This window comes from Heptranchias perlo, chromosome 2 (genome assembly GCF_035084215.1).
Source record: "Heptranchias perlo isolate sHepPer1 chromosome 2, sHepPer1.hap1, whole genome shotgun sequence".
NCBI lineage: Eukaryota > Metazoa > Chordata > Chondrichthyes > Hexanchiformes > Hexanchidae > Heptranchias > Heptranchias perlo.
In genome coordinates, this window is record NC_090326.1 from 95,563,993 (window position 1) to 95,584,234 (window position 20,242).

The window sequence follows — 20,242 nt, forward strand, 5'->3', positions numbered from 1 at the left end:
GAATCATTGATGTAAATTGTGAACAACAGTGGTCCCAGCACCGATCCCTGCGGAACACCACTTCCGACCTTTTGCCAGTCTGAGTAGCTACCCTTAACCCCTACTCTCTGTTTTCTGTTTTTTAGCCATTCTGCTACGGGTCCCATGACTCCATATGCTCTGACCTTGGTCATGAATCTACAATGCGGTGCCTGACCGAAGGCCTTTTGAAAATCCAAATATATTACATTTACTGCATTACCCTTGTCTACTCTTGGTTACTTCTTCAAAGAATTCAATAAGGTTGGTCAAGCATGACTTTCCCTTCTGAAATCCGTGCTGACTATTCTTTATTATATTTTCGTTCTCTAGATGTTTTTCTATTACATCTTTGAGTAAAGATTCCATTATCTTTCCTACGACTGATGTTAAGCTAATTGGTCTATAGTTCCATGTATTTGTTCTATCTCCCTTTTTAAATATAGGAACAATATTAGCTGTCCACCAGTCCTCCGGCACTATTTCCGTTTCTAATGAACTTTTGTATATATTTGTAATAGTACTTCTGCTATCTCTTCCCTCATGTCTTTTATTATTCGTGGATGAAATCCATCTGGACCAGGAGTTTTATCCTCCCTAAGTTTGATAAGTTTATCAATAGACTAATAATTTAGGCCTAGGTGTTCCCAAAAATGTCAATATTTTCATGCGGTTTATCCACACACAAAAGTTTGAAAGCCACTACATTAGATTATCTTAGGTGGTCAGGATGCAGTTTCATACAGTTATACATTCTTGCAAGAATTGCTTGCAGTTATTCACTTCATTCAGAAGAGTCTACAATGTTACAAACTGTTCAAAGTCTGTTGAAGAAAAAAGCTTGATGTGACAAATGGACTGCTCTCATTTGACATTTATGTTTTTATACATCCAAGTCTTACCTTATGCAACTGTAGTGTTTGAACGTGCTGGCTGCTTTCTGACATTCCAAGCAGAGCTGTATTGCTCCAGGATAATCTTCTTCCTTGACAAAAAAATTTACAAAATTTAGAACTCTGCAAAACCAACGGAACAATTTTTTGGTAATGTAGAATAAAAGGCAATCACAAAATTATTAGAAACTCAATATAAAAATTATTTATCTTAGCCTTATTGGATCAGTTGGTGGCCAGGTGTAAGTTCAAGCCCTACTGCAGGCCATAAGTATATAATCTATGATGATATTGAGGGAGTACTGCAAAGTCAGAGGTTGGGAGAGTAAGGTGGCTGGCTGCTGTTTACTTGGTTCTCATACAGGTAATCCTCCAGTTTACTCCTGATAATTTCCTTTTAATAAGATGTTAAACCAAGGCCCCATCTGCATGCTCTGGTCATTCAAGTGGATATTGAAGAATCCCTGGCAATATTTGAAGTGGAGCGGAGTTCTTTCTATGCCCTGGTCAACATTCCTTCCTAGTGATCAAGAAGGCCAACGGAATGTTGGCTTTTATTGGCAGGGGGATAGAATATAAAAACAGGGAGGTATTGCTGCAGTTATATAAGGTATTGGTGAGACCGCACCTGGAATACTGCATACAGTTTTGGTCTCCATACTTAAGAAAAGACATACTTGCTCTCGAGGCAGTATAAAGAAGGTTCACTCGGTTAATCCCGGGGATGAGGGGGCGGACATATGAGGAGAGGTTGAGTAGATTGGGACTCTACTCATTGGAGTTCAGAAGAATGAGAGGCGATCTTATTGAAACATATAAGATTGTGAAGGGCTTGATCGGGTGGATGCGGTAAGGATGTTCCCAAGGATGGGTGAAACTAGAACTAGGGGGCATAATCTTAGAATAAGGGGCTGCTCTTTCAAAACTGAGATGAGGAGAAACTTCTTCACTCAGAGGGTAGTAGGTCTGTGGAATTTGCTGCCCCAGGAAGCTGTGGAAGCTACATCATTAAATAAATTTAAAACAGAAATACAGAGTTTCCTAGAAGTAAAGGGAATTAGGGGTTACGGGGAGCGGGCAGGAAATTGGACGTGAATTTAGATTTGAGGTTAGGATCAGATCAGCCATGATCTTATTGATTGGCGGAGCAGGCTCGAGGGGCCGATTGGCCTACTCCTGCTCCTATTTCTTATGTTCTTAACTATGGATCAAAGGCGAGTAAAAGGATTAAAGACAGTTATATGGAGTTGACGTTCCGATCAGCCATGATCTAACTGAATGATGGAACAGGCTCGTAAGGATGAATGGCCTACTCCTGTTCCTATGTTCTTATGTAACTAATACCACCAGAAATAGATTTAGTGGTCAATAATTTAATCTCATTGGTTTTTGTGGAACCTTGGTATGTGCAAATTGGCTGCTTCAGTTGCATGCATACCAACTGTGACTGCATTTCTAAAATAATTAATTGCATTTGAGAGACATGAGAAGACAGTATTTAAATGCTAGTTTGTTCTCTCATTAGTTGCACATCCAATTATAAGCTAAATACCATAGTAGTATATATAAATATAGATTTCCAGTGTGCATAAAGTATTCCTTTTCACTAGATACAGATGAAGGCTATTTTAGCTCATCCATCCAGAAAGACCCAACATTCCCATCACAGCATCATACTGTTTCTTAAATGATTCCAAGATTTTCACTTCCATTTTGTGTGTTCAGCATTCTACATGTGAAGAACTATTTCTTCACATTAGTCCTAAATCGGCCTTTTAACTAGATTGAACCAGTCTCCTCTTGGCCTACATCAATTTTAGTTTGAAGTTATGTTCTAGTTCAATCTTTTTTCTACTGTTTACTATCTTACATACTGTTATAAGATCCACTCTCAGTTGCCTCCTTTTAAGGCTGAAAAGCCAAAGTCCAGTCTTTTCTAAAAACTCAATCCTGTGATGTTAGGAAAAATTCTTGTGGCTCTTTGAATTGCCTTCAAGGTCTCCCTTGCATCTCGGTTACCAGAATAAGACACAGTACTCGAAGTGTGGTCAGACCAGAACATTATACAGTTTGAGCAAATCTCTTTCTAACTTGTACTCTACCGATTTGATTATATCGTTCAGCATTCCATTGGCTATGTTGATCTCTGATCTGCACTGATTGGACATTTTGAACATCAGGTCTGCTAAAACCTCTAGATTTCTTTGAACTTCATTTTTAACAACATTAATGGAGTAATTGTGTTCGTTATTTTTTCTTCCCATGTGCAGTACTTCACAGTTGTCTGCATGCATTAAATATCACCTGTCAGTGATCTTTGCTATTTATATATTTTGTAGTTCCTGACCTGCCTCCTCAGATTCGACAGCCCGAGTTTTGTATCATCTGCAAATCTGACCAGTTTGCATTGAGTTTCTGAATCCATATGTTAAGGTAAATTGGAAATAGTCGTGGTCACAACATCGATCCTTGGGGCCCCACTCAGCAGTTGCCCCCATCCCAACATAGCTCCACTAACAACCAACCTCACTTTCGCATTCTTCAAGACAATTTCTTATCCATTCCTGTGAATCTCCACAGTTTTATGTTTAAATGGCAGCCTTTTGAGCAGGGCTTTATGAAATGCTTTTTGAAATTCAAGGTACTTTATGGACTCTAGGGGAATCAAGAGATATGGGGATCGGGCAGGAAAGTGGAGTTGAGGTTGAAGATCAGCCATGATCTGATTGAATGGCGGAGCAGGCTCGAGGGGCCGTATGGCCTACTCCTGCTCCTATTTCTTATGTTCTTATACCGCATTGTAGGCTTTCCACAGTTCACTTGAGATGTTACGTTCTCAACAAAGTCAGAGGTTATTTACTTGGTTCTCATCATACAGGTAATCCTCCAGTTTACTCCTGATAATCAATTCCATTTTTTAATACCATATTGATAGAAGATTAAAGGCTCTCTAGTTGCCTGGGTCTGTTTCTGAGAATGTATGCCATGTTAGGCTGTTTACAGTCTACCAGGATCTTCTCAGTGTTCATAAAACACCCTCATCATCATCATCAATGTCTCACAAATCTCATCTCTTAATAGTCTGGGATAAGTACCATCTCCCTATGGATTTGCTGGTTTTGAATCTTTTTAAGCCTGTCATGGGCTTGTAAACCAGTTTTCTATAACGAAAAGAAATTTAGCAAAGAAAATACCTGAAACTTTAAGGACTGTATTTTGTGAATAGTGATTCAAAGCAATGAGTATAATCAAATTATGCACCTTAAAGTTGGTTAGCTTGATATTAGAACCACTGTGCTTGAAATCTATATGGAATACAGTTCCTTTATAAAAATCAGCAACATTACGCGTTTATGTGAGCGTGCATTTTTTTCTCCTTCTCCCCCCAGCCGCCCCCCCACCCAACCCCCCCCAAACCATATAGTACATGGAGCCTGGATATGAATGCAATCCAAACTGAAGCAATTAAATTCTCCTCTCTGTATTTCTTGGAAGAAACAGACCAAGGTATCTCAACCCAATTGCTGTCCACAACAACATCCCACAATTCCGCATTAACTGACTGTAACAGACATAGGCCACGTCCTGTGTCTTGTCACAAAATATTTAAACATTATATTTTCTCATATGAATTTTTAGCCAGGTCAAGACATTAGAGCTTTTAAAATGAAAATCACGGCTGCTACTTTTGAATAGCTTCACTTTGTCCTTTGCCTTAAAGCCTGGTGATAGTGCAAATATGCAATTTTCTCTGCCAGAACTGGATATTAAATTTCTCCCTGTAGAAGTTTTGATCCCCCAACAGTTTTTGAACTATAGCTAACCAAATTACGGATCCTCTGAAGGACAATGCTCATCTTACTTGTAACTTCCAATCAGGTGTCACAAATGCAAGCTTGCTGATGTCATTGTCATGTCTAATGCCTGGGCCACTGAAAATTAGCTTTGTTTTACCAAAAGCTGGCTGGGCAGAGTATTGGCAATCCTAGGTAACATAGATACTGGACGCCAGTGCACATTAACATGGTGCAAACATTTCTCACCACTGTCTTTGACCTGCCTTGATCAACAGTTCTGTATCCAGGGCCTATCAGGTTGACAGACATACAGCAGGGCTTCGACTATATTTTATGATACACTTCGCTACATCAAAGTGGCAAAGCAGAACTCCATATAGCTGAAGTGCCCATGTTACGTTTATCCAAAGTCCAGATGAAGGATTCTCAATAAGAATGTTAAAAATTCTGAAATGCTTTGTTATTTTGTTTTCAGAAAACTGTTTAAACTTTCAATGAAAGGTAAGTACTACATTTCTTCTTCTGTTGATTTATTTTACTTCTATGTAAATGTACATCTTATAATAAATATTTTTTGTAATTTAGCCTGAAGTATATGGTAAACAGGCATAGTATTTTTCTACCTATCACAGTGATAAGGAGATTATTTTTGTATTCGTTCATGGGATGTGGGCGTCGCTGGCAAGGCCAGCATTTATTGCCCATCCCTAATTGCCCTTGAGGTGATGGTGAGCCGCCTTCTTGAACCACTGCAGTCCGTGTGGTGAAGGTTCTCCCACAGTGCTGTTAGGTAGGGAGTTCCAGGATTTTGACCCAGCAACAATGAAGGAACGGCGATATATTTCCAAGTTGGGATGGCATGTGACTTGGAGGGGAATGCACAGGTGGTGTTGTTCCCATGTGCCTGCTGCCCTTGTCCTTCTAGGTGGTAGAGGTTTGGGAGGTGCTGTCGAAGAATCCTGTAGATGGTACACACTGCAGCCGCGGTGCGCTGGTGGTGAAGGGAATGAATGTTTAGGGTGGTGGATGAGGTGCCAATCAAGCAGCCTGCTTTGTCCTGGATGATGTCGAGCTCCTTGAGTGTTGTTGGAGCTGCACTCATCCAGGGAAGTGGAGAGTATTCCATCACACTCCTGACTTGTGCCTTGTAGATGGTGGAAAGGCTTTGGGGAATCAGGAGGTGAGTCACTCGCCGCAGAATACCCAGCCTCTGACCTGCTCTTGTAGCCACAGTATTTATATGGCTGGTCCAGTTAAGTTTCTGGTCAATGGTGACTCCCAGGATGTTGATGGTGGGGGATTCGGTGATGGTAATGCCGTTGAATGCCAAGGGGAGGTGGTTAGACACTCTCTTGTTGGAGATGGACATTGCCTGGCACTTGTCTGGTGCAAAAGTTACTTGCCACTTATCAGCCCAAGCCTGGATGTTGTCCAGGTCTTGCTGCATGCGGGCACATGGACTGCTTCATTATCTGAGGGGTTGCGAATGGAACTGAACACTGCAATCATTAGCGAACATTCCCATTTCTGGCCTTATGATGGAGGGAAGGTTATTGATGAAGCAGCTGAAGATGGTTGGGTCTAGGACACTGCCCTGAGGAACTCTTGCAGCAATGTCCTGGGGCTGAGATGATTGGCCTCCCAACAACCACTACCATCTTCCTTCCTGCTAGGTATGACTCTAGCCACTGGAGAGTTATCCCCCTGATTCCCATTGACTTCAATTTTACTAGGGCTCCTTGCTCCACACTCGGTCAAATGCTGCTTTCATGTCAAGGGTAGTCACTCTCACCTCACCTCTGGAATTCAGCTCTTTTGTCCATGTTTGGATCAAGGCTGTAATGAGGTCTGGAGCCGAGTGGTCCGGCCGGAACCCAAACTGAGCATCGGTGAGCAGGTTATTGGTGAGTGAGTGGCGCTTGATAGCACTGTCGACGACACTTTCCATCACTTTGCTGATGATTGAGAGTAGACTGATGGGGCGGTAATTGGCCGGATTGGATTTGTCCTGCTTTTTGTGGAAGGACATACCTGGGCAATTTTTCACATTGTTGGGTAGATGCCAGTGTTTTAGCTGTACTGGAACAGTTTGGATAGAGGCGCAGCTAGTTCTGGAGCACAAGGCTTCAGCACTACAGCCGGGAAGTTGTCAGGGCCCATAGCCTATGCTGTATCCAGTGCACTCAGCCGTTTCTTGATATCACGTGGAGTGAATCGAATTGGCTGAAGACTGGCTTCTGGGATGGTGGGGATATCGGGAGGAGGCCAAGATGGATCGTCCACTCAACACTTCTGGCTGAAAATGGTTGCAAACGCTGGACTCTGCCATTGTTGAAGAGGGGGATGTTTACAGAGCCTCCTCCTCCCGTTAGTTGTTTAATTGTCCACCATCATTCATGACTGGATGTGGCAGGACTGCAAAGCTTTGATCTGATCCGTTGGTTGTGGAATCGTTTAGCTCTGTCTATAGCATGTTGCTTCCGCTGTTTAGCATGCATGTGGTCCTGTGTTGTAGCTTCACCAGGTTGGCACCTCATTTTTAGGTATGCCTGTTGCTGCTCCTGGCTTGCTCGTCTACACTCCTCATTGAACCAGGGTTGATCCCGTCATGTTGATAATGGTAGAGTGTGGAATATGCCAGGCCATGAGATTGTGCTGGAATATAATTCTGCTGCTGCTGATGGCCCACAGCGCCTCATGGATGCCCAGTTTTGAGCTGCTAGATCTGTTCTGAATCTATCCCATTTAGCATGATGGTAGTGCCACACAACACGTTGGATGGTGTCCTCAGTGTGAAGACAGGAATTTGTCTCCACAAGGACTACGCGGTGATCACTCCTATCAATACTGTCATGGACAAATGCATCTGCGACAGGTAGACTGATGAGGACGAGGTCAAGTAGGTTTTTCCCTCGTGTTGGTTCACTCACCACCTGCCGCAGGCCAAATCTGGCAGCTATGTCCTCCAGAACTCGGCCAGCTCGGTCAGTAGTGGTGCTACCAAGCTACTCTTGGTGATGGACATTGAAGTCCCCCACCCAGAGTACATTCTGTCCCTTTGCTACCCTCAGTGCTTCCTCCAAGTGCTGCTCAACATGGAGGAGGACTGATTATTGTGGGCATTCCACACAACTTTCTAATGTGTAATTCAGTTAATTATTAATCCTCCAGCAGTTGAAACCAATCATTCTATAAACCAAGGTTACACATTTCAGTTGACAGGAGGTGCAGGTCTGCACACTGAAACTGACATTGAAATGGGACACAGAAATGTGCAGGAACTGCAAAATGCAGAGAACTCTCCTAAGGCCAAGGTTCAGAGTTGGATCGAGTGAGGGGAGTTTCACATAACCTTGATTGGAGGACATTGTATGCATAAATGTGCCACTGTCCATAATTATTGATGATCACAAAAATGCACCAAAAAATAAAATGCAATTTTCAGATGTACCTTACACTTACATACCCTTACATATAATGCACACTTTTCACTACTTGCAAAACTTAAATATTATATACACTTCTTGGAAATTAAAATACAGCACAATGTTGCAAAACAACAAATATCTATTTATATATCAGAAGTCCTATTTCTAACATGCATCCTTAGGGCAAGAAATTGTGATTGGTACAAATAACTACTATTAGTTAAGTTAACCGTTCTGATTGACTAAATGCGAACCAGTTAGAAACAGTTGTCTTCACTAGGAAAATCTACCAAGCAACAACGAGCAACCACCACAAGATCACCGAATCAAATCGCTCATTTCCACCTCGCCCCACCCCCCACCACCCCCCCACAAAGATACCATTCACAAATCAGCAATTGCTACAAGACCAACAAGTCAAAATCACAAATAACTTTGGTGCTATTTTGGTGGCTACACTGCTTTTCAACCTACTAACATACTCTTTTCTGAAAGTTTATAACATTGTAAACACATTAAAATAATTCTCAAAGAAACCACTAAACTTAACCATATACCTACTTTATTTTAGAAATCTTCGTAACAAATTTCATCAGCAGAGTCCTGCCCTGTATTTTAAGGCTTTGGACTGGAGTTCTGCTATTTTCCCAGTATTTTTAGTGTTTACATGGGTTTCCCCAGGTTCTGGGTATTTTCCAGCTCAGTTTGCATCCTGTGACAACTAGGTGACTGTCATCTGTTATCTTTATACCTGGCAAAATCTTACAACTGATGAGGAACAGCATTGTAATTAGTGAGAAAGAGGGTATGAGGGCATTGATTTCCATTTCTTTTTGCTAGAGATGCCCAAAATCAGTTCATAATTTTTTATTATTTCTCTCCCATTACCCAGGAAGATCTTTTCTGTTTAGTTTTCATTGGAGCAAGCTTTTTCTCAAAAGCTAGCTGATGTCCTTTAATAATAACCTATAGTTCAAGATTGTGAGGAGTTGCAACTGGCTGCTCAATGAGCCTGTCACATAATGCCAAGAGGTGGCACAGTCTCTCTCTGTCCCATTCCTGCTCACCTAGCTTCCTTCCTCTGAGTCCCAACACCAGGCATCAACCTTTTACCCACTCTGGGGCTTCAGTCTGCCTTTAGCTCCACCTCTGCTCAAGCTTTCAGGCAACACTGAAGTTGTCCCAGGTACAATGGCCCGGATGGAGGCCTCCTATGTTGTAAAATTCTATGGGGTACAAATTTAGCTCAAAAAGGGTGATAGCAAATTGGCAGCTAGGTGTGCCCGGTTTTCTTTTCCACTGACTTCGAATTAGACCGCCAGTTTGCTAACCTGTAACTTTTTAATCCCTCAGTCTCTCCGATATTGGGGAATGTGAGAGTGGAAGACAGGGAGGAAGAGAGAATGGGGAAGAGGAATTCATAAAGTATGGAAGACAAACGAAAGAGAGAGGCAGACAGAAACAATAAGAACGAGAAATGAGCAGGAAGAAAAATTATAAAACCCAGGTACACATTCTTTTCTAAGCAGGAATTCAACTACTTCTTCAAACAAAATTTATTACATATTGCTGTAGATTATGTTAACTGTTACCAAAAAGAGCTAACTACATCAACTGTGAAACAACACAACAATAAAATATGAATGTAAAAAAAACATAAGAACATAAGAAATAGGAGCAGGAGTAGTCCATATGGCCCCTCGAGCCTGCTCAGCCATTCAATAAGATCATGGCTGATCTTCTACCTCAACTCCACTTCCCCCTCCATTTCCCCGCCCGATCCCCATATCCCTTGATTCCCTTAGAGTCCAAAGAATATACTCAACGACTGAGCGTACACAGCCCTCCGGGGTAGAGAATTCCAAAGATTCACGACCCTCTGAGTGAAGAAATTCCTCCTCATCTCAGTCCTAAATGTCCGACCCCTTATCCTGAGAGTATGTCTCCTAGTTCTAGACTCTCCAGCCATCCTCTCTGCATCTACTTGGTCAAGCCCTCTTAGAATCTTATATGTTTCAATGAAATCACCTCTCATTCTTCTAAACTCAAGACAGTATGGGCCCATTCTCCTCAATCTTTCCTCATAATCCAACAAAAGCACACAATATAGATATCTGACAGCAGTGATTAATCAGGGCCTGAGTTAAGGAATTCTTCACCATTACTGTCCAACTGAAACAACCCAATGCAGTCATTAAAGGAACATATAGCTCTTGTTGGTAGAATCCCCTTGCAAGAAACTGTCAATGATTCTTCCAGAGTAGTCATTACTGGATTCAGTCTAGTCCAGGTACATATGGTGGGTCCCCTACCATTCAAGCCTTTGTCTGTTGGAAAAGGTTATTGAGGATCCAGACTCCCAAATACCAATCAACCTTTTATCTGATGCCTTTCCTTAATCTGCTACTCACAAAACATTTGATTCTATTGTTTGACTGTGGTTAGCTAGAGATTGAACTAAACTTTTCCAAATATACAGTAAACTTGTGCTAGTAGCTACGAAGAGTCATCAGTAAATTTTGCATGTAGTAATAAATCTAGCCAAAATTACAGACCAACACCAAGGAGGCAAAATTGAAAAATGAATTCCAGGGATCAAAGATATTACATATGACTAAAAACTATGTTGTTAATGAGTGGAAATTAAAACAGTTTTGTTAGTCAGCTGGCTTTTACATTACAATGCGAAGTTTAAAATTTTATATCAATTCAACATCAAGCATGAATTTTCAAAACACATGGTCTAGTCCTGTAAATAGGTATGGTAAAATAATTTTTAGAAATTTACTTCACAAATAAGCGAAGATTTATGATTTGGAAACACTGCTACCAATGCACTTCCATTTCCCAATATCTTATGTGATACATGCAATTGAATAATGATTGCTTACCTCCAACATCTCACTTAATCGTACATCAGTCCTTTGCTGTAAAAAGACAAAATAAAAGATTCAGTGGAACTATTTCACAGAAAATAAAAAAGCTAAAACAAGCTTAATTTAAATATTCATAAAGTATATACCAGTGTTTTAATTGTGCGCAAAGACTTCAGCAGTCCAATCAGCAGCTGTCTCTTTCTTTGATTAGCAAGCAGCCCCAGACTAGCTTGTGTAAAGCCTTCCTTTGCAATATTTAGCTGCCTGTCAAAACAAAAATCACCAGTCTGTTTCAAACTAGACAATTATGCAAGAGCATTTTGAAACAATAGTTCTTTAAGCTATTTTTATAATAAAAAGGCTCCTCATCCCGATACAATAACAACTTGCATTTATATAGCATCTTTAACACAGCAAAACATCCCAAGGTGCTTCATAGAGGCATATGGAAACAAACCCTGAGCCAAAGGAGAGATTAGGAGGTGTGACTAAAAGCTTGTTCAAAATCGTGGGTTTAAAACAGGTCATAAAGAGATGAAAGTGGAGAGGAGGGAGAGTTTAGGGAGGGAATTCCACAGAGACCTACACGGCTAAAAGGACAGCCACCAAAGGTGGGGCATAGCGGCAGGGAATGCACAAGAGACGAGTGCATTCCTAATGAGGAAAATCCACTGACAAATACACAGCAAGCTTTAAACCAGGGAAACCACATTCGAAAACTGTAGGATTGGACAGGGTTAAATGACATGGCCAGCATCCATAAAATCCAGTTGGAAGCTTTAATTATACAGTAACAAACTTCTGGTTCATTTAAGTAGGTTCTCCTGTTTTTGAAATTCTGCCATTTTCTTTTGATTCGTGCAGTTAATGAACTCTTTCCAATATCAAGAAACACATTTTAGTGTTACAGTACCATTCATCGTGGTTATTGGACCATCTCAATAAGATGTTAAACATTGAACTGTCTTATTATGATGTGTTGAGCAGCCCTTTTCGAAGACTGTTGCAGTGTCTCATCAGCCTCCCACCCACGACAGTCACAGATTTTACTTAATCCACACATTTATATATGAAGATTCACATACAAGTGTGGAAGAGTTCCCACCTTTCTTCATTATGCTTTCCACTACATTAGAAAAATTACATTCACTTTTAGTACTTTCCTCAACAAAATATAAACTCTTTTGCATAAAAGAGACCATTAAAGTGTAATTAAAGCAACTAAATTGAAGTGATTAGTGAATGTTTATGCTAAGTAAATGTTAACTGAAAAATACTAAGCAAATGTACACTGAAAATCCAAATCTATCAATACATTTGCCCCAGCTTAGCGATAGATTCCTTTTTGCCCAAGTTAACATTTTATCATGATTACAGAGCAGATTGTGCAGAACAAGCTTGTGTAATAATATGCTGGATTATTCCTACAAAAAGAATGAATGTTTGCATTTTTCAAAAAAATCTTCAGTTACACTTACAAGTATGGACAAAACTAGAAAATAGAATATTTCATTTCTGAAACACAAACCAAATTTTTATGATTAGTGTTCAGTTTAGTGTTTAGCTTAGTGTTCAGTGCATTCCTCTTCTGTGAATAAAGGACGGAGGTGGGCTCTTTGCCCTCAAGCGCCACATAGGTGCATATAATGGAACTCCATGGGCCACATGTGCTACAATTTGAAAATGACGGTTCCCTACTTGGAACGCAATGTTTTGTAAACCTACAGTAATATCTTCAATGATGGCAGGAACTGTTAACATCAATTGGGACTGCATCGAAATGGAGGAAACATTTCCAAAAAATATTTAAATACACCTTAATTTTGAAGATTTTTCTCTTCTCTTTTAGGTCCCCTTATGCCATTTGAAGGTTCAGGAGATTAGTAGGCAACAAACTGATGTACAAAACTCTCCCAAGCAACTTGTAATCCTATTTCCATCTTCTCTAGGCAGATAGCTGTAGACTTTTCACAGTACAGATGACATCAGGAGCATACATTGTGAGAAAATGGAAGTACACTACCACATCCTACCACTCTACGATGCACTGTAGTGAATAAACATGTTGCATTACTTCTAGGAAAGGAGCTCATTGAACAAGTAGACTTAGTGTAAATCCTGCAATGGCAACACCATGTACTAAAACAAGCTGAAGGCTGAAAACAACCTGACTGTTATTCCTCACACAGCAAGTTCTCAATTAGGCTGTCTTGGGAAGGTGTGAAATGGTCAGCCAAATGGAGCATTTGTCCATCTGCTAGCAACCAATTAACAGCAACACTGACAAGAGGCCTGGGAATGGATTGCCTGCTCTCATTGGGGAGGGCATGTAGCAAGAATAAGAAAGAAATCTTAAAGATATTATATTTATTGAAAAAAAAACTCTGATTTTGAGATCAAATGACACCTGCAAACTATTCAAGTTAGTTCCAGTTTAATGTATAAGAAGATAATTATGGATGAGGAAGACCATTCATCGAGAATGACCCTGAAGTCAGCCCACGCAGCATCCAAATAATTCTAGGGTTTTTGCCTTGACTACTCTAAGAGTGCATTCTATGTGTGATGAAAAACATCCTATCAGTCCAAAATATGCCTTGTTTAAATCTGTGAATCTTGTCCGACTCTCACATTTTGAAGTAATTTTCCAGATTAACCTTTTCCATACTGTTTACAATCCGGTACGTCTCACAGATATCTCCTTTCAAAGCTTAAGAGCCCATGTTTCTCCAGTTTTTCTTCATAACTAAGATCTCTAAAACCAGAGATTATTCTTGTGGCTTTTCTTTACACCACCTCCAGGACTTGAGTGTCTTTCTTGACTCTCAGTGAGCTGAACAGGACATAGTGTTCAAGGTGTAATCTGACCAGAGCACTATACAGTTTGATCATGACTTGTATACTACTGTTTCAATTATGTAGTTCAACATTGTATTGACTTATTTGATTGAGGTTCTGGATTTGTTCGCCATTTTGAACACTAAGTTTAATACGACGCCTAGATCTTTTTTCAACTTGGTCCTTGGCTGTGAGGTGAGCACTTTGGCTCAGTAAAAGCAATCTCACCACTGATTCACAAGGTTGTGGGTTCAAACCCCACTCCAGAGACTGGAGCACATAATCTTGGTTGACGCTTCAGTCCAGTACTGAGGAAGAGCTGCACAATTAGAGGAACCGTCTGTCAGATGCGACATTAAATCGAGGCCCCAGCAGCCCTCTCAGGTGAATGTAAAAGATCCCACGGCACTATTTGAAGAGGAGCTGAGGAGTTCTAGTGCCCTGGCCAATATTACCTCAACCAACATCAGTCATCAGTGAAACAGAAACATTAATCTCAATGCTTTTTGTGGGATCTTGCTCTGAGCAAATTGGCTGCTGCACTTCCCTGAATTCGTGATTACACTTTGAAAGTATTTTATTGGCTGTGAAACGCTCTGGGACATTGAGGTCATGAAAGGCACTATATAAATGTAAGTTCTTCTTCCTCACTACTTAAACAGCAATCATGGAGTATGTATTACCCATTTTCCTTCCTATGTGTAGTACTTAATTTGTCTTTCATTAAGTAACAGGCTTCTAGTTCACTCTCAAGTTTCATGAATTCATATATAATAGCAGTCATGCTGGTATTTCTATTATTGGAATTCATTTCATGCACCTTTTATAATAGAATGCTTCTGCTCAATACACTTTGCATTCAACACTTAATAGTTGCCCTTTTGCAATATAATCCTAACTTAAGCTAACACTCACAGCAGTCTGTCAGTACCCCAATTTTATGAATACATGGCAAAAAACATTATTGAAACTGCTCAAGAAATACTACAGAACTCTTAGCAAACATAGGGCTTTAAGGAAATTAGCATCTCTTACCTTCTGGCATTTGTACATATAACCGCTGCCAATTGAAGATTGGTCTGTAATGATGTAACTCTTTCAAGCTCCTGCAAGGAATACATTTTAAAAAAAGGAACATTTATTTCAAAGACTTAGATATTTTTAAAGCAACATCCTTGCCTTTCCTGTGGAAACTTTTTTTTAAAAAAGTGAACACATATGCAGGCATGCTAACAAATGAATATTAGCTTCACACTGGAAACAACTGTATTCTCTCTCAATATTTTACATTATGTAAAAGAAAATTGTTTCACACTTCTATCATCTCATCACAGTCTTTCTGCATATCAATGTTACTACCTTTTCAGCCATGTCACAGCATAACTTTCAATCAGTCTTAAAGTGTAAAATGCATTCAATATCTACATACCTTGAAATTAAGCTCTCATCAATATATCTCTGCTAAAATAGTGCACAAAGGAATTTCATACGTATTAAGCATTCATTCAAAATTCAAAGAGTCTAATGTTGAACAGGTGTTTTGATAGTCTCCAAAACTTAAACTAATGTTCTAACACTGTATTAGAATAAGATTCCATATTAATCACAGCACATTAAAATCTATTAGAACGTTTCCAGTATCGCTATAACTGCCGTATCCAAGTGTTTTGCAGTAGCAGCAGTAACATCATACTTACAATCAGCTGTATGGAGTTGAAATAGAAAGTATGGCTTTTCTTTCTGCATCATCAAGATAATTTGAAAAGATTGTCTCTTTATATTAAATCAAATGTTAATATTTATACTAGTCCCAACTACCATTAATACTTGATGGCCTGAAATGGCCTGGTGAATTTAACCCCCACATCACAATTAGGTATATTACAAGCACCTTGAAAAGAGTAAATGTATTATCTAACTGACAAGACGGAATATTAGAATTCTCTCTTGATTTGTCGGGAAAAACACCATTAATATCAAGTTTAAAACAAGAAATGCAGTTGTTATCAGGGATTCGATAGTCAGGGGGATGGATAGGCGTTTGTGCAACTGCTGGCCTGAGTCCCACATGGTGTATTGCCTCCCTGGTGCCAGGGAAAAGGACATCACTGAGAGGGTGCAGAACATTTTACAGGGGGGGGGGGGGCGGAGGGAACGGCCAGAAGTCTTGGTCCATGTGGAAACCACTAACATAGGAAGGAAAAGGGTCGCTGTCCCGCAGTCAGAGTTTCAGGAGCTAGGGAGGAAGTTAAAAAGCAGGACATCAATGATAGTAATCTCTAGATTACTCCCTGTGCCAAGTGCTAGTGAGTACAGGAACAGTAGGATAAGACAGGTAAATGCATGGCTGGAGAAATGGTGCAAGAGGGAGGGCTTCAGATTCCTGGGGCATTGGGACCAGTTCTGGGGCAAGAGGGATTTGTTCAAGATGGATGGGTCAATATTATAGGCCACCAAATAGTGGGAAGGAGATAGAGGAGCAAATTTGCAGGCAAATTACAGAATGATGCAAGAACTATAGAGTAATGATAATGGGGGACTTCAATTATCCTATCATTGACTGGGACAGTAACAGTGTAAAAGACAAAGAGGGGGAGGAGTTCCTGAAATGTGCACAAGAGAACTTTCTGGAACAGTGTGTTTTCAGCCCGACCAGGAAGGAACCAGTGCTGGATCTAGTGCTGGAGAATGAAGTGGGGCAGGTGGAGCATGTTTCAGTGATCATAATATCATTAGGTTTAGAATTGTTATGGAAAAGGGCAAGGAACAATCAAATGTGAAAATATTTAACTGAAGAGGGCTAATTTCAGTGAGCTAAAAAGGGATCTTGCCCAGGTGGATTGGAATCAAAAATTGGCAGACAAAACAGTAATTGAACAATGGGAGACCTTCAAAGAGGAGTTGATTCAGGTACGGAGTAAACACATTCCTACTGGGGGGGGGGGGGGAAAGAGAGGAAGGGCATCCAAAGCAAGAGCATCCTGGATGACTGAAGATATAGAGATTAAAATGGGACGAATGGCCTCCTCCTGTGCTGTATCTACTACGATACTATGAAAACAAAAAAAAACTTTATTCTCATAACATTGGTGAAAACCCAATCTAGCCTATTCTAGAAAATACATGGGGGTGGGGAGTGTTTCCACTTTGGGCTCAATCAGTAATTGGGCGCAAATTACGTCCAAAAATTGCGCCGGTTGGGTTACAGTTCCAGTTGCCGCTAAAATGCATTTGAATAATGACAAACTTAAAATCTTCCATGAACCAGCGCAATCCGGCAGCTTAATGGGGCATAATCGTTTATTTTTTTTTGCAATAAAAAAATATTCATTGATGTACTTAAGAGTGGTAACCTTGTGCAGTTTTATTAATACAGCTGAAAATGGGTTTATCACAAAAAAATAAACATTTTTCAAATAAGAGTCCTCCACCTGTGAGTAACCTGATTTTAAATCACTGAAAATGACTTAAAAAAAAACTACACTGAACCATTTACTATTTTCATTGGTGCACTCTAATCAGTTTCTTAGTAAATTAATTTTTTTTAAAAAGTAGAAAATGTTTAAAATGGGCCTACTAGTGCCTGTGCGCCAAAGAAAACTAGCTTAATATGAAGACTCTCCTCAACCGGGGCAATCGGCAGAAACTCGCCATCAGTGGGGGCATGGCCAGCCTCAGCACAATGATTTTTGAACCAGCATTAAAGATTGCAGCATCTTGAATTAAAAATTCCTAGATCTTTTGTGCTGGTTCGGCTGGATTGCACTGATAAAACCAGTGCCATCTAGCGGAAACTCTACCCCATTATTTGTCCTCTGAAGGAATTAGCTAGAATAAGTTAATATTCCTTTACTTCCCATTGTGAATTAAAAATAATTACCTGAGTAAGTTAAAATCTGCAATGTAGTTTTTGGATTATGCTAATGCTTTGCTCTTATCGTTTCAGCTTCCGACCACATATCCTCTCCATCACCAAGACCGCCAACTTCCAACTCCATACCATTGCCTGTCTCCACCCTTGCTTCAACTTGTCTGCTACTGAAACTCTCATCCATGCTTGTTACCTCCAGACTGGACTATTCAAATGCTCTCCCATCTTCCACCCTCCATAAACTTGAGCTCATCCAAAACTCTGCTGCCCGGATCCCAACTCGCACCAAGTCCCGTTCTCTATCACCCCTGTGCTCGCTGACCTACATTGGTTCCCGGTCCAGGAAAGCCTCAATTTTAAAATTCTCATCCATGTTTTCAAATCCCTCCATGGCCTCGTCCCTCCCTATCTCAGTAACCTCCTCCAGCTCTACAACTCTCCAAGATCTCTGCGCTCCTCCAACTCTTGTCTTTTAAAATCCCCAATTTTAATTGTTCCACCATTGGTGGACGTGCCTTCAGCTGCCTAGGCACCTAGGTCTGGAATTCCCTCCATAAACCTCTCTACCTCTATCTCCTCCTTTAAGACTCTCCTTAAAACCTACCTCGAGAGCAAGTTATTATCTTAATGGCGAGAAACTGGAAAGTACTGCAGTACAAAGGGATCTGGGGGTCCTAGTGCAAGAAAATCAAAAGGTTAGTTTGCAGGTGCAGCAGGTGATCAAGAAGGCCAACGGAATGTTGGCTTTTATTGCTCGGGGGATAGAATATAAAAACAGGGAGGTATTGCTGCAGTTATATAAGGTATTGGTGAGACCGCACCTGGAATACTGCATACAGTTTTGGTCTCCATACTTAAGAAAAGACATACTTGCTCTCGAGGCAGTACAAAGAAGGTTCACTCGGTTGATCCCGGGGATGAGGGGGTGGACATATGAGGAGGGGTTGAGTAGATTGGGACTCTACTCATTGGAGTTCAGAAGAATGAGAGGCGATCTTATTGAAACATATAAGATTGTGAAGGGGCTTGATCGGGTGGATGCGGTAAGGATGTTCCCAAGGATGGGTGAAACTAGAACTAGGGGGCATAATCTTAGAATAAGGGGCTGCTCTTTCAAAACTGAGATGAGGAGAAACTTCTTCACTCAGAGGGTAGTAGGTCTGTGGAATTTGCTGCCCCTGCTACATCATTAAATAAATTTAAAACAAATAGACAGTTTCCTAGAAGTAAAGGGAATTAGGGGTTACGGGGAGAGGGCAGGAAATTGGACATGAATTTAGATTTGAGGTTAGGATCAGATCAGCCATGATCTTATTGAATGGCGGAGCAGGCTCGAGGGGCCGATTGGCCTACTCCTGCTCCTATTTCTTATGTTCTTATGTAAACACTGGGAGCAGTGTAAACAAGAGCCATGAGGATTATCTCCACTTTAAATGGTCTGAATTATGAGAAAAGACTAGAGAAACTTGGGGTTGTTAGTCTTGGAATGGAGATAACCGAAGGGCAATCTCATTGAAATATACAAGATAGTTAAGTGTATGGAAAGATAAATCCAGAATGTTCCTTCAAAGTAGATTGCAAGAGTAAGATAAAAATCGAACGGGGTGTTAAACAGGCTGCCGGTTCACTATCACCCATTTTGCGCCACTGCCAAAGACCAATTTCACCCCAAGTGACACAGCCTCTACTTCTTAAAATATAGTGGTGAAAATCTGTGAGATACTTCAAATTTCAAATTGCAAGTCTAAACTGTTCCAGGCTTGACACTTAAGTGTTAGCACAGTCAGTTGGCTTGATAGATATTTGAAGAAAAATAATTTAGTGCTGACCTCAAATTACTTCACCTGATAAAATGCTGGGCAATCAGTATCAATTAGAAGGTATTCGTCTGAAGGATTCTCTATTTATGTGCATTTGTGTTAATAATCTTAGCTTTGCTTATAAAGGTGTTAATCTCAATTTGTGCTGTCAATTGCGTTGTTTCTAATTTCTCTTTCTTGAAGATTTACAAGTATATCCTTTAAACAAGTCTAACACTACACTTACTCAATCTGATTTTTTAAGTTTTAGAAGATGAAGAAAGTAGAAGAAATCATTTTAATTACATTTTATCTCACAACCTGCCTTTTTGGTAAGATTTAGTATTTTCTCTCCTTCCACTCTCCAGGTCAGAAGCATCTAAGCCTTTGTCTTTGTGAACCACTTAGGTGCATACCATGGAGCCTCACATACCACATATATAGTTGTAGTCAATATTCCCATTCATTTTCATGTATTCCATGCTGTGAATATTAACAGACTAGGTGTTTTCATTTAGGATTTATTCATTAATGAGGCAACAATGCTAGGTTCAGCGCTTTCAAAATTTTTAGGAACATGAAATTCAAACAGAACAACCAGTGAATAAGAAATACAAAAATAAATAGAATTAAGTTGCCCAGGCTTCATGAGTCAGATTGCTGGGGCATGCAGACTGGATATGACCCACAGGTCGTAATATGAACACCTCTGCTCTAGGTCT

The 20,242-nt window shown here is 40.3% G+C and overlaps 1 protein-coding gene across 2 annotated transcripts in view; it reads right to left on the bottom strand.

Annotated features, from left to right (window-relative positions):
* Positions 1-20,242, bottom strand: part of vps50 (VPS50 EARP/GARPII complex subunit) — a 186,254-nt gene that overhangs the window by 130,390 nt on the left and 35,622 nt on the right. For both annotated transcript variants that reach the window (XM_068004517.1, XM_068004512.1), the window contains exons 6-9: positions 14,886-14,956; positions 11,159-11,276; positions 11,028-11,063; positions 921-1,003 (exon numbers count right to left, since the gene is read on the bottom strand). In XM_068004517.1, coding sequence (XP_067860618.1) covers positions 921-1,003; positions 11,028-11,063; positions 11,159-11,276; positions 14,886-14,956 — 308 coding nt within the window. The remainder of the gene's footprint in view (positions 1-920; positions 1,004-11,027; positions 11,064-11,158; positions 11,277-14,885; positions 14,957-20,242) is intronic.